The 20,878-nt window shown below is 53.5% G+C and overlaps 7 protein-coding genes across 7 annotated transcripts; 4 read left to right on the top strand and 3 right to left on the bottom strand.

Moving 5' to 3' along the window:
• The first annotated feature begins 803 nt into the window (after nucleotides 1-803).
• Nucleotides 804-2,810, top strand: CIT1 (citrate (Si)-synthase). The gene is made up of 4 exons (XM_062888970.1): nucleotides 804-1,047; nucleotides 1,119-1,183; nucleotides 1,253-2,437; nucleotides 2,495-2,810. The coding sequence occupies exons 1-4, from the start codon at nucleotides 931-933 to the stop codon at nucleotides 2,544-2,546; spliced, it is 1,419 nt and encodes a 472-aa protein (XP_062744906.1). The 5' UTR covers nucleotides 804-930; the 3' UTR covers nucleotides 2,547-2,810.
• Nucleotides 2,811-3,056: 246 nt separating this feature from the next.
• YHM2 (Mitochondrial DNA replication protein yhm2) lies at nucleotides 3,057-5,869 on the top strand. Its single transcript, XM_062888969.1, has 4 exons — nucleotides 3,057-3,609; nucleotides 3,806-4,374; nucleotides 4,451-5,123; nucleotides 5,191-5,869. Exons 2-4 carry the CDS (start codon nucleotides 4,149-4,151, stop codon nucleotides 5,243-5,245), a joined length of 954 nt encoding a protein of 317 aa, XP_062744905.1. The 5' UTR covers nucleotides 3,057-3,609; nucleotides 3,806-4,148; the 3' UTR covers nucleotides 5,246-5,869.
• A 312-nt stretch (nucleotides 5,870-6,181) lies between these two features.
• QC762_306760 (uncharacterized protein) lies at nucleotides 6,182-8,170 on the bottom strand (the record flags this gene model as incomplete). The annotated part of the gene is made up of 3 exons (XM_062888968.1): nucleotides 6,182-7,172; nucleotides 7,895-7,980; nucleotides 8,165-8,170. The coding sequence occupies 3 exons, from the start codon at nucleotides 8,168-8,170 to the stop codon at nucleotides 6,215-6,217; spliced, it is 1,050 nt and encodes a 349-aa protein (XP_062744904.1). The 3' UTR covers nucleotides 6,182-6,214.
• A 919-nt stretch (nucleotides 8,171-9,089) lies between these two features.
• Nucleotides 9,090-10,538, top strand: QC762_306750 (uncharacterized protein). The gene is made up of 2 exons (XM_062888967.1): nucleotides 9,090-10,026; nucleotides 10,105-10,538. The coding sequence occupies exons 1-2, from the start codon at nucleotides 9,879-9,881 to the stop codon at nucleotides 10,146-10,148; spliced, it is 192 nt and encodes a 63-aa protein (XP_062744903.1). The 5' UTR covers nucleotides 9,090-9,878; the 3' UTR covers nucleotides 10,149-10,538.
• A 269-nt stretch (nucleotides 10,539-10,807) lies between these two features.
• On the bottom strand, nucleotides 10,808-14,569 carry NIC96_2 (nuclear pore complex subunit). The gene is made up of 2 exons (XM_062888966.1): nucleotides 11,296-14,569; nucleotides 10,808-11,227 (listed from the first exon to the last, which is right to left on the bottom strand). Exons 1-2 carry the CDS (start codon nucleotides 14,422-14,424, stop codon nucleotides 10,907-10,909), a joined length of 3,450 nt encoding a protein of 1,149 aa, XP_062744902.1. The 5' UTR covers nucleotides 14,425-14,569; the 3' UTR covers nucleotides 10,808-10,906.
• A 220-nt stretch (nucleotides 14,570-14,789) lies between these two features.
• On the bottom strand, nucleotides 14,790-17,792 carry NIC96_1 (nuclear pore complex subunit). The gene is made up of 3 exons (XM_062888965.1): nucleotides 16,778-17,792; nucleotides 16,018-16,722; nucleotides 14,790-15,942 (listed from the first exon to the last, which is right to left on the bottom strand). Exons 1-3 carry the CDS (start codon nucleotides 16,796-16,798, stop codon nucleotides 14,875-14,877), a joined length of 1,794 nt encoding a protein of 597 aa, XP_062744901.1. The 5' UTR covers nucleotides 16,799-17,792; the 3' UTR covers nucleotides 14,790-14,874.
• Nucleotides 17,793-18,388: 596 nt separating this feature from the next.
• On the top strand, nucleotides 18,389-20,785 carry QC762_0055130 (uncharacterized protein; the record flags this gene model as incomplete). The annotated part of the gene is made up of 6 exons (XM_062883542.1): nucleotides 18,389-18,949; nucleotides 19,998-20,062; nucleotides 20,151-20,304; nucleotides 20,452-20,530; nucleotides 20,600-20,647; nucleotides 20,705-20,785. 6 exons carry the CDS (start codon nucleotides 18,389-18,391, stop codon nucleotides 20,776-20,778), a joined length of 981 nt encoding a protein of 326 aa, XP_062744900.1. The 3' UTR covers nucleotides 20,779-20,785.
• Nucleotides 20,786-20,878: the final 93 nt, after the last annotated feature.

Below are 20,878 nucleotides of genomic sequence, written 5' to 3'. Positions count from 1 at the left end.
AGCAGCCGGCATGGAGCACTGAGTGGCCCAGGGCCACGAGGTGACGCTTGTCTCGTGAACTGAACCTGGAACCCCGCGCCACGCTCAAGCCAAGATGTGTTGCCAAACTCCCGAGTTGCAGCGAGACGGGCGAGCGGCCATGCAGTGGTTCACGACATTTCCCTTTGGCCGAAGGTGGTTTCCCACTCGGTATGTTTAGGGTTTGCCACAGGGGACTCGCCTCACGAAACAGCAAACTTTCCGAGGGAACGAGTTCGATGGGCAGCTGTTTGGAGCTCCAGCGAGCTTCTCGAAACCCTCGTGCAGCAGGCAGCTTCGAGATGGGTGCCGTGACGTCAACCGGGCGAAATAGCTCATAGGGGTACCAAACAAAAAAGCAACACTTGAGACTTGGGTGCTGGGGGTTCCGTTTACATGAGAAGCTCCCGTGCCATGTACCGGAAGGCCCCTCCATTTTAATACCCGGATAGCACTTTGTAGCGATGCATCCACTTCAGAGAAGCCTTTGGAAAGAGGGGAAAATTGCATTACGGGGAGGGAGCTCCGGAATCATAGGTAGAGCCCCTTGTTGGGAATGCCAGCTACACAAAAAGACTTGATAGTCGATAGCAGCAGCCTCCCTTGAAATATATATGCCATGAGAATCTCTGTGAGACCATCGGGATCGTCTTTATGATAGCAATGGGGAATCTGGAAGGGAGTGGACAGCCGAACCCCGGTCGGTCCGTTGCCGTGTGTCCGGCCAACCCGCAAAGCCGCCTGCCAAATGCTGGCAGGCTAGGCTAAGCTTGACCTTATTCCCTGGCCCGGGGCGGGCGGGCTGCGCTTTTTTTTACGGCTTGGCTGTCTTCATCAACCCCCAAACATTTTTCTCCTCCTCCCTTTTTCTCACCTAAACACCTACAAACCCTCCACATCAGATACCCAACCATGGCTCCTGCGATGCGCCTGACTTCCTCCGCCCTCCGGGCTTCGTTGAAGGCTTCGTCCTTTGCGACCAAGCAGACTGCCTTCACTGTTGCCCGCTGCTACTCCTCCAAGACCCAGGTACGAGCGAGACGACGCCCGACGCCAAATGCGCCCTGACATCATCCATTGACCGTGCTATCGTGCTGCAGACCCTCAAGGAGCGCTTCGCCGAGCTCCTCCCCGAGAAGATCGAGGAGATCAAGGCTCTCAGAAAGTACAATGCCTGCCCCTCGCCCGCCCGCTACAAAGAATTGCTGCTGACGAGCTGTCGTTAAACCCACAGGGAGCATGGCTCCAAGGTCGTTGACAAGGTCACTCTCGACCAGGTCTATGGCGGTGCCCGTGGCATCAAGTGCCTCGTCTGGGAGGGTTCTGTCCTCGACGCCGAGGAGGGCATCCGTTTCCGCGGCAAGACCATCCCCGAGTGCCAGCAGGTCCTCCCCAAGGCCCCCGGCGGCAGCGAGCCCCTTCCCGAGGGTCTCTTCTGGCTCCTCCTCACCGGTGAGGTTCCCACCGAGCAGCAGGTCCGCGACCTCTCTGCCGACTGGGCTGCCCGCGCCGAGATCCCCAAGTTCGTTGAGGAGTTGATCGACCGCTGCCCCAGCGACCTCCACCCCATGGCTCAGTTCTCCATGGCCGTCACTGCTCTCGAGCAGACCTCTTCCTTCGCCCGTGCCTACGCCAAGGGCATCAACAAGAAGGAATACTGGGGATACACCTTTGAGGACTCCATGGATCTCATCGCCAAGCTCCCCACCATCGCTGCCCGCATCTACCAGAACGTCTTCAAGGGCGGCAAGGTCGCTCCCGTCCAGAAGGACAAGGACTACTCCTTCAACTTTGCCAACCAGCTCGGCTTCGGCAACAACGCTGACTTCATTGAGCTCATGCGTCTCTACCTCACCATCCACACCGACCACGAGGGTGGAAACGTCAGCGCCCACACCACTCACCTTGTCGGCTCTGCTCTCAGCTCCCCCTTCCTGTCCCTCGCTGCCGGTCTCAACGGTCTTGCCGGTCCCCTCCACGGCCTCGCCAACCAGGAGGTGCTCAACTGGCTCACCGAGATGAAGAAGGTCATTGGTGACGATATCTCCGATGAGAGCATCACCAAGTACCTCTGGGACACCCTCAACTCCGGCCGTGTCGTCCCCGGTTACGGCCACGCCGTCCTCCGCAAGACCGACCCCCGCTACTCTGCCCAGCGCGAGTTCGCCCAGAAGCACATGTCTGAGGACCCCATGTTCAAGCTCGTCAGCCAGGTCTACAAGATCGCCCCCAAGGTTCTTACCGAGCACGGCAAGACCAAGAACCCCTACCCCAACGTCGATGCCCACTCCGGTGTCCTCCTCCAGTACTATGGTCTCACCGAGGCTAACTACTACACCGTCCTCTTCGGTGTCTCCCGCGCCATTGGTGTCCTTCCCCAGCTCATCATTGACCGCGCCGTCGGTGCCCCCATTGAGAGGTGAGTTTTATTCCTGACATGTACGCAAACAGCAAGCTAACTATTGTTTCTGCACAGACCCAAGTCTTTCTCCACCGAGAAGTGGATCGAGATCTGCAAGAAGTTGTAAGTTATGTACGAGGACGGGGAGTAATGCGGGTTATGGGTTAGGTAGTTGGGAAAATTCGGCGCGAAGGGATCGTTACGGGTTTTTCAGTATAGAATGGATGGGAAATATTCAGCGATTGCTTCAGCCCCTGGAGGCATTGATTGGTTTGGGGCTACGCGATTACTGGGTGATGGCTGTCCATTGAGTTGTACGATACAGATTTTTCCGTATTCCGGGCCACCCGGCCACACGCACATGTTCAATGAAAAGTTCTTAGCTGCAACATCTCTGCTTCCAATGCATGCAGGGCCGGGCGGGACTCATGGGGTGGGGGGGCTGTAGGAGAGCGACATCGAACGGGCGTGTGCCACATGCAATCCTGATGGAAGTCAAGTCAAACTGCGGCTTCGGACCCTGGATGGAGGAAGCACCGTCAGAGTTGTTTTTGGTTACACACTCGGTGCGCTCGGTCCGGTCATCAATATCATCAAACACCTTGCCGCCACAAAAGAACCCTGGGCAAGGAGCATCCTCGGGGCACTGCCGCACTGCAGACCGTAGATGCTGTTGGGTTCTTATGGAATTCATGTTACAAAGATGAATTCGAGATTTCTACACCACCAGAAATGAACTGTCGGTGAGGAGCAGCTGAAGAAAGACGGCCGATGGACCAGCTGCATCTTATCTCTAGCGCAGACAGACTGAGTGGCCGGGTCAGCTCTACCCCAAGCCGGACCGGCCGGATTCATAGGTGAGGTCAGAAGTGAGACTGGTCCCCAAAACAATTGCTGTTGAGGTGCCGAGGCGGGTGGTTGAGAACAGGGGTGTGTCGGCCGATTGGCGTGCGTTGAGCTTTGGCCCGTCTAAGAGTCTAAGACGGAACGGGCAAGCACTGCCAACAACTCGGGATTCCCCCTTGTCTCCCCCAACCATTGGAGCTTTATCGGGGTCCTGTCTTTGGGTCCTTTTTTTTCTTTCTTTCTTGTCTCTCTTCCTCGACAACAAAAACATCAACGACATTGTCGTCGCTGCCATCGTCATATCCTTCCTTCATTGACACAGCCTCATCTCCGTGTTCTTAGTCGTAAGTGGATCCCCCTCTTTCATATGCTGGCTGTTGCGTTATCCGCATTACCGCGGGTATCCCCCCCCAATTGACCATTCCCCATGGGTGAGCCAAGCTCTCCCGCCGGGACCTCGCTTCTTTGGGCAATTCAAATCCACATCTACAATGACAGATTGAGCCTCCATCGGTAACACGTGCAATTTTATTGTTTTAGGGGAGCCGCCTTCTCGCTGCGTTGCAAGCCGCTCAAATCATATTCCGGGTCGCCTCTACCACTGCTCAGCATCATCAGCAACAACCTGACTCCCTAGCTTCCAGCCAATCCGCCCTTTCTTGCAACCTGGGCTGCCCCTCCTCGACCTTGCCCACTCACCCCCCCCGCGTTTCCACACCTTCCAAATACCCACCTCTTATCACACCCACACACCCGCCGTCCGGACATTCTCCCGTCCTCCGCAAACTTTACTCTCTCTCTCTCTCCTCTCTCTTTCTGATCCTGCGACGAAGCACCCTTTTCCCTTGGTCAGGGCCCCTCTCACAGCAACATCCACCAAGTCATGTCCGCCGCTATTGCCTCCTCTCTCCCGGCTTCCGAGCCTCCCAAGCTCGAGAAGAAGCCCATCAAGTTTTCCAACTTGCTCTTGGGCGCCGGTTTGAACCTGTTCGAGGTCACCTCCCTCGGCCAGCCCCTGGAGGTCATCAAGACCACCATGGCGGCGAACCGAGGTGATGGTTTCGGAGCTGCTCTTGGCCGCATTTGGAACCGTGGTGGTGTTTTCGGCTGTAAGTTTTTCTTCGGATAAGCAAAAAAAAAAATTGCCAACAAGTAGCATGCGCTGACTTGGCTCTTGTTCAACAGTTTACCAAGGTCTCATTCCCTGGGCCTGGATCGAAGCCTCCACCAAGGGCGCCGTCCTTCTCTTCGTCGCTTCCGAGGCCGAGTACTATGCCCGCGCTGCTGGCGCCGGCGAATTCGGCGGTGGCATTTTCGGTGGTGTGACGGGTGGTGTTGCGCAGGCGTACGCTACTATGGGTTTCTGCACCTGCATGAAGACGGTGGAGATCACCAAGCACAAGATGGCTTCCACCGGCCAAAAGGCACCCGGCACCTGGGCCACCTTCATGGACATCTACCGCCGCGAAGGCATCAGAGGTATCAACAAGGGTGTCAACGCTGTTGCGATTCGCCAGATGACCAACTGGGGTTCTCGCTTCGGTCTGAGCCGTCTCGCTGAGCAGGGCATCAGGGATCTCACCGGCAAGAAGGAGGGTGAGAAGCTGAGCGCTGTGGAGAAGATCACTGCCTCGGCGCTGGGTGGTGGTTTGTCGGCCTGGAACCAGCCTATCGAGGTTATCCGCGTCGAGATGCAGAGCAAGAAGGAAGACCCCAACCGCCCCAAGAAGATGACGGTCGGGAATACCTTCAAGTATATTTACGAGACGAACGGGCTCAAGGGTCTGTACCGCGGTGTGACACCCCGTATTGGGTTGGGCGTCTGGCAGACGGTTTGCATGGTCGCCATGGGTGACATGTGAGTTTCCTCTCCCGCTTCCATGATCTCTCACTTGACCAGCTGCTAACCATGTTTGACTAAACAGGGCAAAGACGTATGTCGAGAAGCTGACTGGCGAGGCCGTCACCGCTAAGCATTAGATGGCGTTTTGATGGGTTTTTTCATATGATTGCATCAGGGCTCTACTACTACATACACACATCGTTTATATCACTTAGAATGGATCGGGATCGGATCAGGTTAGGCGGTCGGTCGGTTGGTCGGACAACTTACTACTGGTCGGGTAACGGTCAGGTCATCTGGTTTTGCGCTTTTTCGGTGGTGAGGGGTGCCATAAAATCAACAGAGATGTTTGGTTGTTTGTTTCATGATGCGTTGCGTTCAGTCTTGGGGATAGTGGGGTGGTAATGATATATGTGTTGGTTGATGTTTGCTTGTCTTGATGTTGCTGTTGTGTGATTTTTTGCCTTGAATTGCTTGCTGTTGATCTTTTTGAGGTGTAGTGGCATGTGATTCAAAAAGCGAGCTGGTGTGGCAGTTGCACATTCTTGGACTTGGCAGATTGGACACCAACATAAGCGGGCGATGAAGTGGAATATATATGGTGGCTATGGAGTCTGGTTGGGTGATAGATGAGTATAGATATCATTGGATATCATATAAGCAAGTTTACCTTTGACCTTGCATCATTATCCCTTCGAACATCAAATACTGCAGGCACAATGATATCCACATGGAGAGACATTCTGTCCTCTTTTCATTCTGTTTCGTTCTTCTTCTTGTCAGACCAATTCTGGCCTCCAAAGTAATTATGTGACGTTGATGTCTGGAACTGAATGGCCTATTCAGTCTTCCCATTTCCTGTATCCTCCCCTCCAAATCTTTCGGGTATACCAATACTGCTACCCTCCCCCTTCCTTCTTATCTTTCCTCCCGCCCATGAAACGCCCATCGAAAAAAAAGAAATCAGCTTTAAACTCCATAAACGCCCTTATGTCTTTCCCATTCCATCCCATCCCTCCTGATGCTATTATTTGCCCCTCCCCCATAAAGAACGTAAAGGAAAGAAAAAGATTGTGTGTGGTGAGTGAGTGAGTGAGTGAGTTGCTCTAGAACCTGTCCATATGAGCAGTAGAGTAATGACTCCCCCCCGTATAAGCAGGATGCAGCGCGGTCGGCGGACGCTGAATGTCAGGAATCACCGGGCTAGCCCGACTATTGCTGTTGCTCCTGTTCAGATTCCCATACCCCGTCCCCCTTTCCACATCATCATTATCGTCATGAATCGGCATCGGCTTGCTAATCTGCAGGTTCCCGCGCGACTTTCGAAAGTTGAACTTGGGGGGGATAGGAACAGAAAAGTGGTTCGTCATGCGCTTGTAAAAGGGCTGACTTTGTTGAGGGGTGGTGTTGTCGTCGTCCTCGGGGTAATGTTGCTGGTGTTGACGGATGGAGTTGCTCCGGACAGAGGATTGATAGCCAGAATCGTAGTATTCTTTGGAGTTCTGGTTGGTGGGCACGGCGAGAGAGCCGTCGGAGCGAATATTCCGCGCCGTTATGCCATTCTCCCCGTCGCGAAACACAACGCTCGCAATCATGTTGAACACCCCGAAAGTGATGGCCAAAATCCCAGACGAGAGGACGAGTCTCCAGATTGGCAGGCCCAAGTTGTCGATGCTGTACGCAGGCTTGACCAAATCTGCCATGATGCCACAACCCGTGATCATCAGGGCTAGACCGAGCCAACCAAGCGAGTGGTCGGGCCCGAGGATGGGAAAGTTGTTCTTGAACCAGGGCTTGAAGAGGCCGATTTCGGAGATGAAGAGGACGATGCTGATGGCGAAGACGAAGAAGTGGGAGATTACGTCGAAGAATTGAAAGTGGCCGGTTATGCCGGACAGGACGATCATTGCCCAGCACGAGGCCATGATCACGACCAGGGCGACGAGGGTCATGGCGCGGAGGGCGTGGAGGATTAGGTGGCCTGAGCCGCGGAGTTTGGGGGAGGTGGCGAGGGAGAGCATTTTGTTGTTGTTGTTGGGGATGGTAGTGATTGTTGTGGGTTTTCTGAGGAGAAAGATGTTAGTAAGAGTATTTCATTGGGGTTCAGGTTAGTTCATGTGCTTGGGTTGAGAAGATGGACCTCGGTGAGAGACTTGGTGCTGTGGTTTAAGGGATTGCTCAAGTTGGCCGCGTTGTCCATGAGGAGGAAATGGTTGATGCTGTGGTCCATGAGGAGGAAGAGGAGGTTGCTGCCATTGTCCAGGAGGAGGCGGTTGACGCCACTGTCCAAGAGCCGGTGGCTTGAGTCCTTGGTGTTCCTGGATAGGGCCGGGAGGTTGTTGGGGTCTTTGCCCAAAAAGAGGAGGATGTGGAAGTCCCTGAGCCGGAGAAGGCATCGGCATCTGTCCTGGCCCCAAAGGCCAGTGTGGCCCGCGGTAAAGCTGCGGCTGCCCAACCAGGACATCTTCAACATCCGATTCCTCCTCTGACTCTTCCTCAGACTCATCTGTGAAGCTTGACTCTATCGATTCACGGCCTCTGATCGGAGGCAATGTTGGAACTTGGCTGGCGGCAGATACTCTCCTTGGAAGCTGAGTTGGCTTCCGCGAATGGGGAGTACCCGGCCTATCCATCACAGGAGCTTGTTCGGGCATGGCGAAATACTCTCCAGGAGCTTATTTGTCGACAATTTTTCGTTGCTTCGGGGGTAACCGGGTGTCGAGATTTCCAACCGGGGCCATCTTCTCAGGAGGGGAGGTGTAGGTTCTAAACTCATAAGTACTTACATATGTGACTCGTGCCAGTTGGCAGACTGCTCAGCAGGTAATGGCGAGTGATGAAGTGATTGAGTGATTGTCGGGTGACGATCTGGCTAGCAGACGTGTCGAAAGTTATGTGTAGATATCGTGTGATATGTTGACGAAGTTTGCGAAGAGAGAGGGAATAAAAACACAAGGAAATATTTTGAAGATAGAAAATGTAACCAGACTTGGTGGTGAGAAAATATGATATGGGATAGAGAAAAAAAAGAAAAACAGAGATCAATAGAAGAAAACTCCCATTGTCCGGGGGTACAATGGTGAATCTAAGTGATGAACAAAGACAATAGGTGGGAAGAGCTACAATAGACTTATGTGAAGTGGCAATCGGGTTTATAACAATGGAATAAGGCACCTGCCCTTGTCATGGGCAAATCGCCATCAGCCCAAAAATAACGTCTGCGGCTTTCCCACACGGCAGTCTGTAACAAGAGGGGGGAGGGGGAAGGGGAGAGCAAAGAACTGGTTCATGGGTCTTCTGGTGAGTGTTTCGCATGGAGCAGAATGTTTCTTGTCATTCTGACCAATGAAGCTGTAGGCGCCTAAAAAACTCCAAGCCAGACATGTCCCCAGAAATTGATCATGAGCTGGGGTAACTGCATCTCCCACGGTCTAGCTCATGGCCTTGCCTTGAAGCCCTGTGTTGAGCAAAACATTTTGGCGATCGAGGGCCACCCGATCAAGACAGCTTCAGTGGAGTCTCGCGGCTGCCAGCGCATAGCGGGACAGGTCCGGGTTGGTGTGGTCCAATGGTTCGGCAGTCAAGTCATGAAGCGAGAATGTCAACCGTCGTGGTAACATTGGAATATGCGGCGGCGCGAAAGAAAGAAAAGCCGGGGTTCAGATGCATCGAGTGGTCGCATCTTCAAGTCTGCGCGTGGAGGGCAAGTCGATTGGCTGGCAATGAACCATGATGGTTTCAGGTGCTTTTAGCCTTGGGCAGCACTCGATGCGGCATCTTCTCCCGTGAAATTGCAGGGCTTCATTAAATACGCAGAGAATGAGTCAATCGTGAGATGAGAAGAGGAAGAAGAAACTTTCTTGAATTCAACAGCATCGACTTGATCTTGCTTGTCAAGTGTTGAAAGAGAGATGGTCTTCAAAGAAAGACATGGTGTTATGCACAGACCACCTTGCTCTTTCGATATGGGACACGGGCCACATGATGTTGACAGAGGAAAACACCACAACCGTTCATCAGAAGAATTGGATGTTCAAGCGGCTGATCTCAAGGCATGTTTCCGACCAGAAATCTCCCATTATCGAAAATCTGCACTGTGATTCCTGGGTCTGTTTGCGCATCAGTCCTTGCAATTTTCGTTGCGCCATGAGGTTCTGCTGTGCTACCGCCGCATGTAACACAGTTTCACGGAATCTTGGAAACTCATCCACAGCAAAGTCTCATCCTCGGATCAAGACCGGACTCGGGGTCCCTCGGAAGCTCATTTCACTTCAATGATTCAGTAGACGCCGACAAAGCGCGGCTTTCCGCGCGTCAAAATCATCGTGCTCCCAAAGACAACCCTTCCCCCTGGTAACAAGCGCACGTGCCATCCTCCCCAGCTGAAAACGGCGATTGGTCAAGAGGTCACGCCCTGTTTCCCCACCCATCGAAACGCCCAGAATCTCGATTGCTCTCTTTTCTGCACAGCCTCGCCCAGGGCCCTTAAACGGCGAGCCACTCACAGCGCTGCAAAGAAGAGGAGGCAGCCTTCTCCCAGTTGCTGACCACCAAAAGCGCAATTCACCTTCCACCGCCAACCGCTCGTCAACTTTTTTCTGCAAACCTACCTACGAACCCCGTCAGCGGTCCGCCGTCCAACTTGATTCACCACTCTCCGCTTTCGCAGCACAACCCATACTCGCTGGTTGCGGATCGATCCCCCCTCTCCCTTCCGAGAACCGACGTCATCTTCTTGGACACTTTTTCACTTCTTATTAAACATTCAACATGGCCCGCGGCAACCAGCGCGACAAGGCCCGCGAGGCCGCTCAGAAGAAGGCGGCTGCCCAGAAGAAGGGCCACAACATGTCCGGCAGCGAGCTGGCAAAAGCCAAGGAGATCGCGGCTCAGAAGATGCGCGAGAAGCAGGCTGCCGGTATGCACTCACTACCTCTCTCCCCCCTTCCTTCTCTTCTCTACCACCAAGTCACTAACCACCACCCACTCCCTCCAGCCGACGCAAAGAAGGCCGCCGAAGCCGCCGCCGGAAAGAAATAATATCCTAATCCATAATTCCGAAATCAACAAACAAACAAAACAGTTTATCAACACGAGCAATACCCAGGATACCCCACCAAAATCCTTTTGAACAACAACCCGCGCCGAACCACAGTCGACGAGATACCCCAATCATCAGGATATATACACGGCCCCTTGGTTCGTCTCGTTTTGTATTCGATAACTACCCAAAAACACAACCCTCTTTTCCACCAACGGAGAAAGGGTACGAAACCTTTTATGTCAAACTGGAGTAGAAAAGGGGAAGCATGGCAGGGGATTGCGAGCATTTATCTGGAGCAGGCAAGGCAAAGGGCGAGGGAATGATTTGTTTTCAGTGTGATTTTTTTTGGAGGCGCTAGGAATTTTTGAGACAAGATTTTCCCATAATCATTTGGCATTGGTGAATGTGACTGGTGATTAAATTGCTTATGGGGTGCCATGGCATGACTAACCCCCTTTCTCAATAGCCCAACACCACTGGATTCAAGAATGACGCTGTTACACAGCCCATATAGCGCATCGTGTCTTTAAAGTCGCGTCGTAAAATAGAAACAAGACATGCGCTCAACAGAATACAATTATCTACCCTACCCAGTACCTCTCCTACCTCCCACCTCCCTCCTGCTTTTTGTCTTTGATCGAGTAATGACAACAATAAATCTACCGTTTGGTATCCCTCCCCCACCCCTCAGCCTTCCCACGCTAAACACATAATATTCAACATCCCCCCCCACCCCCCCTTTCCCGCTTCCCCTTTAATCAGCCGAAGCCCTCGCCAACATCTCATGTAGCGAACTCGGCAACCGATACCTCAGCTGGCTCGTATACGCCGTCAAGTCAACGCTCGTCTGCTTCATATTATCAATCAACTCCCTCGCCGTCGTCTCATTCCCCGTAAACTGCCCATACATCAGCCTCTCTCTCTGCTTGGTGCAGCACACCACCGCCCACATCAGCAGGTTCGGCACGTTCTGCGCCACCGTCTGCGGCAGCTGGGCAAACAAGGCAGAGTACTGGCGGATAAGACTCTGATCGCCCTTTGCATCAAGCGGCAAAATGTTGAGGGCTTCGATTTTCTGTTGTTTTTCAAACCAGTCAGTACCTTGGGGATGGAAGGAAAGGGCGAAGAGGAAGGGACACTTACATCGAGACATTTTGCCCACTCCTGATCCTCCACAAGCTTCTTGATATCACTAATCTGCAACAAGAGATTGCACGCGTACTGGTTCTGATGGCCAATCTTGTTCCAGTACATGTACTCCTGCTCATACATCTTCATCATCTTCTTCGCCAGCTCCACCGGGTCGTCAATCGCCGCCAGGCTCCCCGCTGCCTCCTCCTGGCCATCCTCTCTAGCCATGACAGGCACAAGACGCATGGGTTCCTCGCCGATCTCGAGAGAAATAGCCTCGCTGAGGGCCCTGCTGACAATTTCAACCACCTGGTTGTATTCCTGAGCCAGGTGATAAAGAAGAACGGCGTCAGTGGTGCGACCATTATCGTTGGCAAAGGCAGCGGCTTCTTGCGTGATGTTGCGGATGAAGTCGTCGTGGCGGCCAAGGGCAATAAGCTTGCCGCGCTCCTCGATGAGACCCTTGATGCGAGAGCCATCGGGTTTGATATCCCCGATCAGGCGGCTGAACTCACGGGACTCGAGAACGAGCTCGCGGAGGGCTTCGTGGCAGAGGGCGGCTTGTTGCTGACCGGCGGCGGTCTCGTCGGCGTTCAGGCAGATGAGGACAAGGTAGTCAACCGCGGCGGCGGCATTAGCGGCGCGGAAGTCGCGTGTGTAGTACCCGAGCATACGGCCAAAGTTGATCTGAGGCTGGTTGCGGGTGTTGTGGGAAAGCAAATCATTGCCAGAAGACTGAGCATCAGCCGCACGGAGGAGGCCATAGTAAGAGAGCGCAATGGCAAAGTGAACGGCATCGACGTAGCTGAAGGGGTAGAGATAGGCAATGGCATTCTCAAACATGCCCGACAGAATTTGGAGGTAGAAGAACATGGCAAAGCTGCCAGTAGTGTCCTCCGCAGGAGTCTTGGGGAAGTGCTTGAGGCCGATCTCCCGGATGCTAGACTGGAGTTCAGCAAGGCCATAAGACTCCCCGGCAAGCTCCTGCGACCTGTCAGTCTCCCGAGCAAGGTTGAACTGGAGCCAGACCCAGTCATTGACGTCTCCTGAAAGACCATCCAGACTGCGGTTGTTGACGTCGCAGCGGCCGATGATCTTGTAGCAAGCCATGCGGAAGGGGTCGATGGAGCCCTCGGGGGCATTTCGAATTCTCTGGTTGTACTCGTTGGTGCAGCGATCCTGAACCGACCGTTTAAGTCTCCGGTCTTCGCTGGAGGCATAGCTGTTGATGTAGCCCATAAAAGTGCGGTCAATGCTGCGGAACAAGCTCTCATGATCGTTGACATACTTGGCGGCGTCGTTCACAAAGCCAGCACGGAGAAGGTAGAAAACGATCGCCCAGACGTACTCGCCATTCGCTTGCTGAAGGTCGACGTTGTCTGGAACCAGGCTCTTGCGAATGAGGCGAAGGCGGATGTAAGCCTTGACCTTGCTGACGACGTCGGGCTGCCCACCCAGGTTCGCTTCATGGGGATGTTTGGTGATGAACGAGTTGACACCAGCCCAAAACTGTTTCTCCAAGAAGGTGTTTGCACCCTTCAAGATCCGCTTGCGCATCTCAATAGAGTTGGCAGACGATGGGTTGGGGTCCAAGTAGTACCTGGCAAACTGGCGTTCCCGAGGTAGATTGTCAGGGTCGTTTTCACCCACAATCTCCCTCAGGGCATCATAGGCCTCCACCAGATGCGGCCCATGCCGATCTCCGGCAGTGTTCTCCAGGTCGCCCAGCTCCTTGCAAATCTCGACTGGAAGGCCTCTCTGCCTCAAGTCGTTGAACTCCTTGATCTTGGTCGCAAGCTTGCCCTGCTTCTCTCTCAAGAAGCGATCATCCACAGAAGTGAACCCCTCGAGGTCGCTCTTCTCCTTCCTAGCCTCGACATCCGAGAACTCGGGGGCATGAGCACCAATCCGGCTGGGAGTTCCAATAACAGACTTGTTCATGGCCGACCTCCCAAACATACTCTGCCGCATCGACTTTTCCCCACCACCAGGAGTGCCAGGCGCCATGCTCCCCTTCCTCCTCGACCTCCCAAACCCACCAGCACCCTGCTCCTTAGCCGGCGTCCCCCCCCTCATCGTCCTCTGCGAATCTCCCATAGCCCCCTCCTGCTCCTCTCTGGGCTTAATCCCAAAATGCTGGTAGATCCTCTTCCTCTGCGCTTCCCACTCCATGGTAACATTGTCCTCCAAAAACAAATCAAAGTCCCTCACGCTCCTCTCCAACCCATCCGCAATCATGCTCAACGTCGTCTTTGTCTGCAGATTATCCAGATACGTCTCCACATCCACCTCCCCAGCAGAATAAGGACTCCTGTCCCTCGTCGTCGCCGTCGCCGCAGCAGCAAACCCCAACGAGCTCAAATCCCTCACCGCCGCCCCCGGATCAACCCCCGACGCAGCAAGAAAGTAATGAGCCTTCCCGTGCTCAAGATTGCGACCCCCTTCCCCGTCCTTGGGAGCGAGCTTCCTGACCGTCTGCCTCAGGCTACTAAGACTGAGCTGCAGGGAAGGGAGGTCTCCCTGGGGCGTCTCCCCGCTGGCTTGCTTCTTGTTTTTCGAGAGCAACGAGTCGAAGAACGAGCCCGTCAGGCTAGGAGGGTTCGTTGCCGCGTTTTGGAAGACGCTCGCGCCGCCGAGGGTGTTGCCGAAGCCAGTGTTCATCCCGCCGGCTGGCTGTTGGGTTGTCGGGCCCAAGATGCTCGCGAGACTGCCGCCAAGGTTCGATTGCTGCTGCTGCGTCGTCCCTAGACCACCGCCAAAGCCACCGCCAAAGCCACCGCCGAGAACGGATGTTTGAGGAGTGGTGCTCCCGCCCAATGTGTTCCCAAAAATACCCCCGCCCGTCGTCGCTGTGGTGGCAGCCGGGGCAGCAGTGATGGTGGTACTGCCAAACAGGGGGGTAGATGTGGTGGTGGTAGTCGTACCGCCAAACAATGATTTTTGGGGTGTCGTCGAAGTAGCTCCAGCGGTTGGGTTAGGATTGCTGAACAGGCCGGTCGTCGTCGTGGTCGGCGTAGCTGGTTTGGAGAAGAGTGAGCCCAAACCACCTGCCGTTGTAGCAGGTGGGTTTGTGGTGCCGGCTGCTAAGCTCCCAGTCGAGAGCGGCACCGGGGGCGTGCCCTTCCCTAGGTTGCTGAACATTTTGTGGTTCGAAACCTTATTTTTCTTGCAGTCGGTATGTCGAAGAGAAGCAAGACGCGTTCCGAGCTGCGCGATGGCAGATGGTTGATGTCGGTTGAAAGCAAAACACCGACTTTTTGCTCTGTTGTTTTTTTGCGACTTTGGCGGTTGCTGCACAAAACAAGGCTGAACCTGAAATGGATGGACAACACGCCGGCGCGAAAATTTGAGTGGGTCCAGCCACCCAGCCGCCAAGGTGCTGCTGGAGCTCTTTGGGAAGCACAGACCACCTGTTGCCAGCTTTCCCCTGAAAGCTTCCGTCTCAGTTCAGGCACCACTAACGCCAGTTCATAGTGCAATATTACATCACAAAGGATCCCTTCTTTGTTGGACTTGTGACGATGTTGTAAAAATACCTTAGAAAAATTACAATTGACGGATGTCTACAGAATTACACGCTATTCCACTCCCCTAATTGACCCCCTCCAACGTCGACCCCTTCAAAGCTTCATCAATCTTCTTTCTGTATTCCTGCTGTGTCCGGCACTGATCCAGGAACACCTCATACTTTGTATCCAGAAGCTTCTTCTCCGCCGGGTCACCGCTCGACCAAACCACCTTTCCAGGCTTGCTCATCCGGTCCATAATATCCCACAAAGGCTCTGTCTTTCCGTCCTTGTCCGCGCTGGCAGCCTTGGCACCCAGCATCGCCGCGCCATGGACCACAGCAGCATTGACATATCGGGGAATCAACACCGGCATGTCGCAAGCCGTAGCGATGAGATCCATCAGAATCTCATTTTGACACTGACTCCCCGACATGAAAATGCTGAGAATGCTGTGGCCCGCCTTGTTCATGGCCTCGATAATCTGCCGTGTCTGCAAGGCGATGAACTCCATGGTCGAGTAGTAAAGCAGCACCATCCCGTCTTTGCTCTTGTCACTGCTCATTCCAATGATCGCCCCCCTCATGTTAGGGTCTGCAATAGGAGACCGGTTTCCCCAAAGATCTCCGTAGAAAAAGAAGTGTCGTCCCAAATACGAAATCGAAGGCGCCTTTGTCTCCTCCTTTAAATGCCGAAGATGGTCATTCAAATAATCATAGATATTCTTCCCAACCGCCTCCGCCTCCTTCACCGTCTCGTCATAAGCAGCATGCGTTTCCAGCATGTGCTTAATCAGCTCCCCGGTAGCCGACTGCCCACCTTCTGCCATCCAAAAGTCAGGAATCAACACATCTCTGTACGGTCCCCAAACTCCCGGCACGAAAACCGGCTCCCTCGACATAGCCAAATGACAAGTCGAAGTTCCCGCCACGGACGCCAGTCGTGTAAAAGCCTGCGAGACATCATTCGGAGCAGCCGACTCATCCAGATGGTCCCGGGACAGCTTCACCTTAGCACCCACCGTCCCAATCCACCCAGCATACGCATCAATAACACCGCTCCCAATCGCAATCCCCGCCGGCAGTCCCAGTTCCTTCGCCGCCTTCTCACACAACCCCCCAACCAACTCCCCTGCGCTGAGGAAGTTACCGCTCTGCCATCACAGAATGTGTCAGCCATCAATTCCCCTTTTCCACCACTTCACAAAACAATCAGAAAAAGGACTCACTACCCCATTCACCCCTCCCATCTTCCTAAAATCATTCTCCACCAAATCGCCCAGCCCAATATTTTCCAAAAAGTCCTGCTGCCAACCCTTCACACTCCCATCCACCCCCACCGGCACAAACCCCTGCTTGCACACGGCGCTACAGAAGCTCCTAGTCTCCTCCCCCGTAGCAATATGCGTCAGCGCATCCGCCAAGTCATAAAACTTGCACCTCTCCCACAGCTCCTCGGGCATGTTATTCTTCAGCCACAACACCTTTGGGATCTCCATCTCCACCGACATCTTCCCCCCGACATATTTCAAGAGCGGATGGCCAGTAGCGTTGATGGCCTCCGCCTCGGCCAAAGGGCGGTGGTCAAGCCAGAGGATCACATTCCTGTCGTTGCCATCGTTGGTGAAGTCAGGGCCGGTGACGGGGACGGGGGCGTCGGTGTCGTGGGTGAAGACGGCGAGGGAGCATGTCGCGTCGAAGCCGATGCCGCGGATGGAGGTGGGGGGGATGGACGAGGTGGCGAGGACGGAGCGGACGCAGAGGCAGATTGCGTTCCAGATGTCGGTTGTGGACTGCTCGTAGTGGGTGCCGCCGTAGGAGGCCGGCTGCCAGAGCTTGATGTTTTCTGACGCGAGGGCTTTGATGTCGCCGGTGGTGTCGATGATGCAGGCTCTGGCGGAGCCGGTGCCGACGTCTATGCCGATGTAGTGGTCCTGTTTCGATGTGTGAGCTGTGAGTTGAGAGCTGTGGGCGGCCGTTAGAACTAACTGGGGCAGACCTGAGAGTCATGTTAGCATGGTTTACTTGACGAGGCTTTCACATGTTCGGACAGACTCGCATTTTGGAAGAAGTGTATGTAACAGCAGCAACACTCCGAGTCAAACAGCAGTTATAAGTGACGACACCGAAACCGGACCTGGATGATTTGAAGTAGAAGAGCAAAACACCTTGCTCGGAGACCGAGGCTGAAAGTCAACGAATGTAAAAAAGCGATGGATGAGGAACAGCCTGTCTCCCAAAACTAAACAGCACCAGAGGACGGGCTTATAAAGAAGCTCTTTTCACAATCGACACACCCGGTGTTGCCCTGGTGTTTTCGGAGTTACCCAGATGACCTAAAAGGGACAACCCGCTCTGGAACGGTGACGAGGGGGGAGGAGGGGTAAAATCTCGGGTCCCACTCCAACCACAGCCCGCACCGTCTTACCCAAAGCCGTAGAAAAGAGACCATAAACCACAAAACCACCCCCCTTTCAGTCTCTATCAAAACAGTCCTAGATTCTCAACAGTTTATCGGTGGGCTAACACACCTCGCTAGAGCAACCGGTACCTTGAACATGCAGCACCCCGCCCGCATGTACGACGGACCTAGACCTGTCTGATGTCTTGGGATCAGGCCAAAGCCAAGTTACCCCCTCCTTCGCTCAACAGCTCGCAGTAACTCCATCAAAATCCTATGTAGTGTCACGGGTTGAGAAAGATCAGCGGTGATCTACCCAAGTCGTTATCTCTGGCTTATAATAGCACGAAGACATGTTCAGATCCCGTCGGATGATAGCTGAAGTGGCTGTTCAAGACCAAACAAAAAAAAACCAAAAAAAAAAAAGAGAGACGGCGGAGAACACGCGGCTTGGGTGGAGATTCCCACTTTTCTGAGTTGCTACGAGCTTGTTCTCGTGACACGCGAATGGCGGGTTTTGTAGTTTGTTTGGGAGCTGGAACCGCTGATCTTGTGGACTAGACTGCCACGGTAGGAAGCCGCTATGCGGGGCTAGAGCCGGTCAAATGAGAAAGATTGCTCCAGATCTTTGCTGTGTGGAACATCTCAGCTCCGATCCGGCATTCCGGACGACGTTTAGTGACGGCGCCCGGTCCGGGCTTCCAAACGCCGCATACCGGAGTTTGCAGGACAGGGATTCGCCGGGGTGCCGGCTTTGATGACTCCCGGAGTTCAACCGCACCCAATGCAATGATTTTGCGGTGAGAAGATTTCGAGGTACTCAATCCGCTCCGGTATTAAACATGGCAAGGGGCTACTTACCGCCTGCGCCGACCACAGAGTTTCTCTTCTAGGTTCCCTTCTCTTGCCCCCTTTCCAACGTTTGCTTCGAACCTGCCTGCTGAAATATTGACGGCATTCGGCGCCGCGCTGCAGCTTGGCTGGCAGGTCGCCGCGGATGGCTGCTCTAGCAAACGGACAACCGGACAGCTTCGAAGATTTCCCGTCTCTGACTGAACAAACGGGGATTTGCAAACATGATAGTAAGATAGATCCTTGATAATATGTACTGAAACGACTCCCGTGCAAGATCACCAACGTCGCCATCTTCCTGTGATCTCTTGACAACTCTAATCTAACCCAATTGACTCGGTGCCACCATGGCATCACCATCTCCTTCAACAACCCCCAACCCTTCATTGGTCACCAATGTTCAAGCTCTGCGGAACTTCCTCGCCACCATTGGCCCTTCCTCTAGCATTTATGTCGATCTCGAAGGCACAAACCTCGGCCGCGGGGGAACCTTGGATCTAATCACCGTGCTGGTCCCCCCCGATCGGAAAGTTCGCATCATCGATGTCAAGGCAATGGGAAACCAAGCCTTCACCACTCCGTCGAAAAAAGACGACAATGTGACCTTGAAGTCGATTCTGGAAGACCCATCCATCCGCAAGTACCTGTGGGACGTACGCAATGACGCCGACGCTTTGAAATCACTGTACCATGTTGCTATCTCTGGGGTTATCGACCTCCAGTTGCTCGAGAATCTCACCCGCCAAGGTAATAGTTTTTACGTCACCGGCTTGGACAAAGCCGTCGAGAACGATTTACGACTTGATCAGCAGGAGCAAATCGAATGGAAAAAAACGAAAGAGGATATTCGCAAGCGCATGGCTTCAGGCGACTCAGGCATCTTCTCTACTCGACCGTTCACGACGCCGGTACTTCGTTACTGTGCCGGCGATGTACAGTTTCTTCCCTTGCTACGCAAAGCGTATGAGACGAGGCCTGCATACACACCCAAATGGTGGACACACCTAGAAAATGCAAGCGCCAAACGAGTGAAGAAAGCCTGCTCTGCCAAAGGCTACGATGCAACAGGTGCAACAAGAGCTGTAGGTCCCTGGGGCTCGGATCCAGCGTACTTCTTTAGGAAAGGAAAGCAGCTGGGGCTGCGCGCGACTTCTTCAACTTCTCAAAAGGGTTCCCAAAAGGATGGAAACCAGTCAGAAGGTCTTTGTCTCAAACCTACTAAAGAGTTGGCGCCTTTTGTACTCGTTGAATCTCAAAGACAGGCGACGCATCGTGGTCTCGGAAGCACCTTGATATCCAAGCTGGCCTCGTTGATGAAAAGGGTTATGCCCTAGGCAAAAGTGTCGGTCATTCAAGAGGGAAGAAGGAAGTTCCATTTTTGAAATGCCCCGGCATTGTTGGTGTGTTGTTTCAGGAAAATGAATGTCAGAAGTGGGAATTAAATAGGTAGTGAGATTTATTCTGATTGAAGTTGGAGCTTGGAGAGAATGGCAGTCATGCAGCACGGGCCACCTGAGTGATGGTGCTTTCGAGTCCACAGTTTCTTCGACGGGGCAGCCAAAGATTTTTGAATAGGTAGATAACAACTGTAGTTTTCGAGTTTATGGGGAAATTTTGGCATGGTGTTTTGAGACAAACCATTCGACTTGGGAGCTGTTGTGTTTGGGGGAAAGATCGGGCCTATTGTGAGCGAGCGATTTCATCCTTGGTCCCCTCCAAGGTTCCCACTTCGGCACTCAACACCACACTTCACCACTCACGCGACCGCCTCAGTTCTCTCCACAGCCCACAAACCACCTCATCATCCGACATGGCATCCGAACGAAATCTCACACACGAAGAGATCTGGGATGACTCTGCACTTGTAGCTTCCTGGAACAACGCGCTGGCAGAGTACAATGCGAGCACCCCTCCGTCCTCGATTTTCTGGTGTTTCTTATTGACGGTAAAACACAGAAATATCACAGCATTCACGCCCAAGGAGGCACAGTAGACGATCTTCCAGCCCCCGAGGAGAAGAAGTATGTTTCTCGCATTTCTCCAAACCCTTCAGGACAAAACCAAGAACCGTGACGCTGGGTAGCGACTCCTTTACTGACTCCAGTTTAGGACATCCGGCGGTGCCAAAGCTGAAACAAATGGCCATGCAGCACCTATCACAGCAGAGGAAGGGGAGATCGACGAGAGCGTCCCAATGGACGAGAGCGACGAAACATCGCACCCAGCAATCTCGGATGTCCAACACTCCGCAGATGCGAACAAGGTACGCGGATCAAACACCCAAGATGCAGGCTGTGATCTCCCCAGGATGGAGGATCTCCGGAGATCCCTCAAAAGCTTGGCATGAAACAGTTCCTCTTCCTTGCCCTTCTAGTTCTCAGATTGATTAACATTGAATCACGGCTTACAGGTTGGAGGTGGGCTATCTGGAGGCCAGCCTGCGGCGCCGTTGGGGCCAGGACCAGGACCGCAAGTGTTGCTTGGATCAGGTACGCCCTACGTGCTTTTTCTGTCATGTTGTATCCAAGCTCGATACGAATGTTAACCCGGAGATACAGTCCAAGATGAGGAGCTCAAAAAGCTGCTGATGTCTTGGTATTATGCAGGTAAGGTTTCTCTCTGTTTCTTTTCTTCGAGATGGACCACATGTGCTGATGTTTCAGGGTATTACACGGGCTTGTACGAGGGAAAGCAGCAAGGGCTCAAACAGGCCCAGCAGCAAGACAAAAGTTCTTGATAGGAATAGACAACATATTACCTCATCGTCTACAGGTGTTTATCATCAACGAGCTTTCTGAGGAGGTAGGGTACCATTGGGAAACAAATGTTAAAATGAA

The sequence above is a fragment of the Podospora pseudocomata genome, chromosome 3, assembly GCF_035222375.1.
Source record: "Podospora pseudocomata strain CBS 415.72m chromosome 3, whole genome shotgun sequence".
Classification (NCBI taxonomy): Eukaryota; Fungi; Ascomycota; class Sordariomycetes; order Sordariales; family Podosporaceae; genus Podospora; species Podospora pseudocomata.
The sequence above is the reverse complement of the archived record's forward strand: the minus strand, read 5'-3'. Positions and strand labels throughout refer to the sequence as shown.